A 6,816-nucleotide genomic window follows, 5' to 3' on the forward strand; every position below is an offset into this window, starting at 1 on the left:
TTAAAAATTACGGGTTCTCAGTGCTTAATTCTAAAAGTCAATTTGAAAAATTCTGTTTTTAAATATTTATTCTGATTTTCTTTGTCACAGTAATGGAGCTCGATAGTAAATGCCTTTTTGCTTATTATCCCCTGACGTATATTTGTCCAAGAGTAATTAAAAAAATGTATTTTTCGTGAATGATTGAAAATTCGAATGACAAACGTTAAGGCAAAAATGGAAAACGTGTTTCAAAGTGCTAGGGCAGCTGCCTTCTGCAAGAAGACCTGACATGAATTGACTTGAGCACGAATTCGGCAAATTTCAAGAAAAACAAAGCCTGCTTGGTTTTTACCTCTTTGCATCTAAAGAAAATTCCTTACTCAAGACCGATAACCACCAAAAGTTTTTCACTTTTAAAATTTAAAAAAATAAATAAACAATTTGAAGTAAAATTTCGCACACGAAAAAAAAGTTTTCTGTACGATAGGGCTTTATAACTTTTCTTTCTTATTCTTCAATCAGCTTGTAAAAGCGAATGAAAACACGAAAACGTGATTCGTTAAGACAAGGTATCTTTTATCTTTCTCGGAGGGTTAAGAAATGAGTCAACACTCTTTGATCAAGAACTTCCCGTCTGCCTGGATTAAGTAGCTGCCAAGAATTTCGAGTAGCTCTAGGAAAAAAACTAAAAACGCTCATTCTTTACATTAAAGATATTGTGTAAGCGCAAATACTGGGAGGAAAACTTTGAGCAGAAAACAGCGGCAAATTCTTGAAATTTAAAATCTGTGTTTCAGTGTTGCAGTAGCTTGAAGACTGTTTGAAGCATAAAAAATCAAAACGCTGAAATTGTACAACAGATCCAACGTGGAATTGTATGAATTATATAATTCGTTCTCTGTTTCTGTAAGTTTTAATGCACGCTAATGAAATATTAAGTTTTTCAAAATGCCTCTTGAAAAACGTCCAGAAAATCTAATTTGAAACGTGAGCGGAATTCTGAAAACTTTACATTTACTTGAAAAATATCCGGCTTTTCAGTTTGTATTTTCCTTGAGAAACGTGTAAAAATCCTGCTAATTATCACGCATACGTACTGAAAACTATGTTCCGCCAATGTGTCATGTGAGAAAGCACTTTAAGGAAATTCAACAATATTTTTTAGAGAATCCAGAAAAAATTTTCACCCTCTTTCCATTTGCCAGTCAAGTTTGTTGCTCATATTTCACTTTATCACCATTCACCAATAACGATGTGAAATGAGAGATATTGAGTTACTTTGCATTGCAAATTTATCGAACAGAAGGCACTCCATTGCGTCAGACAAAAGTAAGCCGGATATTATGAGAAAGTAATGCTCACCTATGCTCGAGCGCGTTTGCCTCTCAAAATGGAAGTTGCTGGACTAAATTAGAGAGGATAATTTAAGCATGTGATTTCTCTGATTTCTGTCAAATTTTCACTCTATGAACGACAACTGTGATTACTTTTAAACTTTCCGACTATTGTTGCATTGATATCTTTCATCAATTGTCAACTAGGACAGTGCTCTATTGAGCGAGCTGCACATGCATTTTAATGATTTGCGATGTGATTAAAACAATAGAGATTGCACTAATTGTTTGATAGACAGCCCATAGGGAAAATGGAAATAGACCAGATAGTATTACGCTTATAACGCGAGATCATAAAGGTCGACGCACAATACGAGCACGGCTTTCTTAAAGAACACAGGAATCTCCACCACATGTCAAAAGTACAACTTCAGCAGTGATTTCATCGAAGTTTTAGAATGGAAGAGCATATTAACAAACCGAAGGATTTCACATGCATCAATGTTAAATATCTTGGCAGCCTAAATGCAATGTATCCACAAACAGGGACACTGGAAAACATTGCACGTCTATATCAAAAAGGCTGCGCCCTTAACCAGAGAGATATCAACGCTCAAATGACGGTTTCGAGAGAGAATGTGTCATTACTGTGCAAAGACACTGAGAAAATATTTAGACTACACAAAATTCTCTTCTGCGCAAGCTATAAGAAGATTCCAAGAGTTGTCGCTTTTAACTACCAAGCATCTACTTCTCCCCGACGGATTGAATGCCACGCGTTTCTCTGTTCGTCAAATGAAGACGCAAGAGGTATTGTGGCAGCACTTACGATGGCTTTCAGAGTGGCGAGTAAAGAAAGAAATTCAGACGAAATGGGTCTCGAACAAACCACCATCACGCGCAAGGTGTGGAATTTGGAATCTGCTGAAGAAAAAGAAGTGAAAGTTCTTTTCGCACTGCCAAGAAAGATTGGAGAGATTCTCGACTCTCTTACGAATTGTATCGGGACAAATTGAGGGCTTTGAAAGTCCCAGGTCCTTCTGTTGGAATTCTGTGCGTGGCTTGATTATACAAGACAGATTTTGCATGTTTATTTGCTTCACACTATCATGCAAGCATTAAACTGAAGAAGAAGAGAAAGAGCAGTGATTACATAAGTCTAGAGGATGTTTTAGCTTATTCCATCAAATTAAGGACATTCAATACTTTGCCGCTTTTCAAAGAATGATCTAGAAGCTCGCAGCCGGTTAACGAAGCTTGAGGTTCATCTCTAGAAGACTAAAAAAGTAATGGATCATTCGTAGTAGCTGTCATGAAATCAAGATCCAATATATCTGATATTAACTTTGTCTATAATTATAAATAGTTCAAGAATTATTTGAACCCGCGCTAAAGGGGTAGACGAAGAATGCCAAAAAGAGCACACATTCATGGTCGGAATTGATTAAGAGTAATATAGAGATATGGAGTCATGTATATATTTGAATCAATAGAGATCAGTCCAAAAGTCGCGGTTTATGAACCGGGACGGTAAACAAAATGTATTTATTTTCGTCAGTTTCCGACCGAGATTTGTTCCTCAGTGTAGGCAAAAGAAAGGCGGAATGAAGTTAGACAGTAATGAACCGAGAGTACTTTCGTTAATCGAAGAATCAACTCAAGTAAATTATATTTAAGACTTGCATTTAAAATCATTACGCGAAATGCGGAATAACAATGTATGCATAGCATACCCTGAAAGCTGTTTCTTCGAGCGTATTTTGAACGCTATGCTACTCTATGCAGGCTAAATGTAAATTGCATCCAAGGCTAACTAAATAAACCAAGCCACTATTGATGGTTGTGTGTTAGCTTCGTAAATTAGAGAAAAAAATTGCCGGAAAAAAGAATTCAGTGTTTGGGATAAGAGAAAATACAGGTTAACAAAATTAACGGGCAGTTAGCGATCTTCTTTAATCGTCATTTGGGTATTATATTTTTGTGTAAAATCCTCAAGGTCTCGAGGTCTTTTTCAAGGCTTCTTTGGCCACCCGAGAAAATGATATACTTGGATTTTCTGATATAGTCTTTAATCTATCATTTAAATTGATGGAATTTCCGTCTGTCCTAGTGACAAGAATTATAAAACTGCATGGTAAAGAACAAAAAAAGGAAAAGTGATGTCTCAGGTGACCACCCTGAAAGATTTGGGGAATAGAACTCCGACAGTTGTAAGATTATATATTGCATAACCACAACTTGGTCTGTCTGTTTATTAACAAAGACTTCTTCAAAGAAAAACAATCTGTCGCTCAAATTGACTGCTTCGCTGAGTTTATTTTAAGTGTGAAATTCGCCGTTAGTGTGTATGATTTGCTACCTTACATGTTAAAATCATAGCTGGATTTTCTTAACATTGAATAACCGGGGAAAGCCCTTGCGAAAGACCTGGAAGGTTTTCCAATGAACCCTGAAGGCTTTTTCTAAGGCTATGATCCGCCTATTCTAAAATGCGGGTCTTCATAAGTAAAGGAAAAGCTGCCTTCGTGACTTCATGCTTTAAAACCTCATTGATGATAATTTATTAATACAAAGGGAGTTTGAATTTACATTCACCCGAAAAGTTTCGACGCTTTCGAAAATGCATGTTCCCATATCCTTTAAATTTAACTGCTGCAACTGCACTTACCTGCCTTTTGCGAATTAGTTTGTTTGCCAACCGTGGATTAACTAGAAATTTTGCTGGAAAAAACGTGGTATGCAAATTAGGTTATCTGGCTAAACACGGACTGCACGCGCACGCAACTCACGTGCAGTGTATGCACAAAACTCGGCCGATGATTGGTTGGTTTTCCTGAAAAATATTACACTGGACTTCAAAAAAGTCGCAATGAGCCAAATTTATTTCCTGCCAACATACGTCATCTGTGCGAAGCATAGGAAAGCTTGATAATAATAAGAATGATACAGATATAAAAAGGGGCAGTACCTTCGAAGGCACAAGCTCCCATAATCTACTGAGCTTAATTACAACAATCTATGAATTGCACGAGAAAGAGTGTTTTCTTATCTCTTGATTCCGGTTAAACTCCACTAATAAGTGTACTGTAGATTCTTGGGCCTTGGTATGATAGCCATCGTTCCCTTGACATGCACTTCGTTCGGATTTTCTAGATTGCTAACCGCGGGCCAGACGCAAACTTGCAGAGTTTGTGCAGTCTCTGTCGTTTCCTCAACCTCTATAGTGAAGAAAGCATCAAGCGTATCTCTGCGCGCTTGATCGGCTGTCACGAGGGTTAATGGAGGCAGTAAGTTCACCATTCGCCAGGCAAGTCGCAAGCATTCTTTAACGTAACTCGCCAGTTTAGTATTCTTTAACATGTCATCATCGAGATAAGGCAGCATAGGAGAACTTCTCCTCCATTCGTGGTAGCATTGTTGCAACTCTGTCATCATTTTCTATTCAGTGAAAAGTGAAAGACTCTTACTGAAGATGAAAACGATCATGAACAGATTTCATAGGCTGTTACAAAAATTCCTCTATCAGAAGTGAAACAATTAAAGCTTAACTTGGAATGGAAGAGTTTTTGGCCTCTGGTTTTCATTTGAAAATCGTCCATTTCCAGAAGACATACCTTTTCCAGGTCTGTTAGATCACAGAGAACTGCCAATTCTTTTAGCATAGAAGAAGCGGCGACGTTGAAGGATTTAGATGAAAGCAGAGATTGTACTTCTTCCGAGACGTCCTGATCTAAGAACTTTGAAACCTGTTTTTAATAAAAAGACGATCTGGTATTCATTTGTATTACAAGAGTGGTCGCCTTTTTCCGCTAATTTTCAAAGGAAAAAAAAAAGGAAAAATGGACCTGCTCTCGCAGGTCAGGTTGAACTGTTACTTTTTTCATCCAGGAAATATAGCTTAAATCTTGACCTTTAACGAAATACTGCGAGGAAGCCACCCCACTGTATAAGGTCAGTAAAATAATTCAGTGCACCTTACAATGTTCTCATCTGTCAGTCTGAAGCTGTTCAATTATTTTACTTTCAATCAAGCAAAGGAATACACAATCGTAATAATATATCTGCATCAAACATTGATATATTCGTCAAGGTAATTGTAGAGGAGGAAACACTATACAATTAATTCATGGTCCCGAGGGAAACAGTTAGTTATGTTTTCCCGAGAGTGCTGATGTTTCCCGAGACGAAGTCGACAGAAATATCAGGACTCGAGGGAAAACAAAACTAACTAGTTTTCCAAGGAACCATATATCAGGGGCTTTATTATATATTTAGACTTTTCCTTCAACAATCGCAGCAAAACATTCTGAGCGGGCAACAACTGCGGAATTGTATCCCGGTCGGGATACATATGAATTTGATCAGGGGCACGTGACCAAAAATCAACCAATACAGTGCTCGTTTTGTTGAGTGAAAGTCTAGGTATATAACAATACGGAATATTGAAACTTGAAAATAGCGGGTTACCTTAGTTTGAGATTTATCATTGCATTGAGCACTGGATAATATCAAATTCGTTTAAATACCTCTGAACGGGAGTTTTGCTCACAACAGACGGCAACAGACGGCGCCCACTGCAAAAACCTCGGCAAAGCCGCTTGGGTAAAGTCCTTTTTTGCGTTTTCTGCAACTTTGTAGGCAAGCTAAACGATATAAAACTGACAGTTATATGAAAGCAATAACGTTTGTCTTGTTGAAGACGTGAACCTCTCGTAAAAATGTACACAGAAATAAGTTTTTGTCATACAACAGCCGCATCTTTTGGCTCTCAGTGGAGAGCGCTCCTCATATCTTGAGCAAGGCTTTTCAGTGAGATGTGCTTTTTTAATGCGCGCCTCGTCTTAGTCGTTTAAACGTTGTGTACTCGATGGGAAAAGGGGTTTCTTTTTATAATGTGAATTAAAACACGCCATTTTGTTGACCCTGCTTGCATTAAAAGAAACTCTGATAACAACGGGAGTCAAAAATGGACTCAGTGACTTGGTCATTTCAAACTGAGCTACTTGAGTTTCCCAATGCCGAAGATGAACCACTCTATTTCTGCAGAAAATAAGACACAAAAACCGGAGAAAGCAGCAGTGTGAATCTAAGTAGGTAGAGTTCATGCATTATGTTTATTAAGGTGGACTTTTACAGTGATCCCTATAATTCATACCCTTGTTTCGTAGAATCAGTTGTCCCAGTTCTTTTCGGTTTTTCGCAATCAAATCCCATTTTTACCACCATCACAGAACTGTTGCCTCACAGTTCACTGAGTCTCAAAGAGGAGCACTATTGTGTCACATGAACTAATCAAACCAATCAAATACAGAGAACTTAACGTTTGTGCCATCTATCTTGAATAAGACGAAAACGTTCAGGGAAAGTTGATTATGAAATTTGAGAATCAAGTGAAGCTATGATCCTCGCAGTTATGAACACAATTTTTGCGTTCATAACTGCGAGGATCATAGCTTCACTTGATTTTATATCCGCAGTTCATATATGATCCATTTCATAT

General features: G+C 37.7%; 2 protein-coding genes across 2 annotated transcripts in view; one reads left to right on the top strand and one right to left on the bottom strand.

Moving 5' to 3' along the window:
- The first annotated feature begins 1,636 nt into the window (after positions 1–1,636).
- LOC137982046 (uncharacterized) lies at positions 1,637–2,478 on the top strand. The gene has a single exon (XM_068829071.1). It carries the CDS (start codon positions 1,775–1,777, stop codon positions 2,330–2,332), a length of 558 nt encoding a protein of 185 aa, XP_068685172.1. The 5' UTR covers positions 1,637–1,774; the 3' UTR covers positions 2,333–2,478.
- A 1,076-nt stretch (positions 2,479–3,554) lies between these two features.
- Positions 3,555–6,816, bottom strand: part of LOC137982045 (uncharacterized) — a 4,389-nt gene continuing 1,127 nt past the window's right edge. The window contains exons 3-5 of the mRNA XM_068829070.1: positions 5,843–5,959; positions 4,931–5,062; positions 3,555–4,754 (exon numbers count right to left, since the gene is read on the bottom strand). Of these exons, the coding sequence (XP_068685171.1) occupies positions 4,389–4,754; positions 4,931–5,062; positions 5,843–5,959 (615 nt within the window). The 3' untranslated portion in view covers positions 3,555–4,388. The remainder of the gene's footprint in view (positions 4,755–4,930; positions 5,063–5,842; positions 5,960–6,816) is intronic.

The sequence above is a fragment of the Montipora foliosa genome, chromosome 13 (assembly GCF_036669935.1).
Source record: "Montipora foliosa isolate CH-2021 chromosome 13, ASM3666993v2, whole genome shotgun sequence".
Lineage (NCBI taxonomy): Eukaryota > Metazoa > Cnidaria > Anthozoa > Scleractinia > Acroporidae > Montipora > Montipora foliosa.

What these genes read in the sequence shown, in the direction of transcription:
- LOC137982046 (XM_068829071.1), top strand. Translation starts at nt 1,775, where the DNA reads ATGGAAGAGCATATTAACAAACCGAAGGATTTCACATGCATCAATGTT.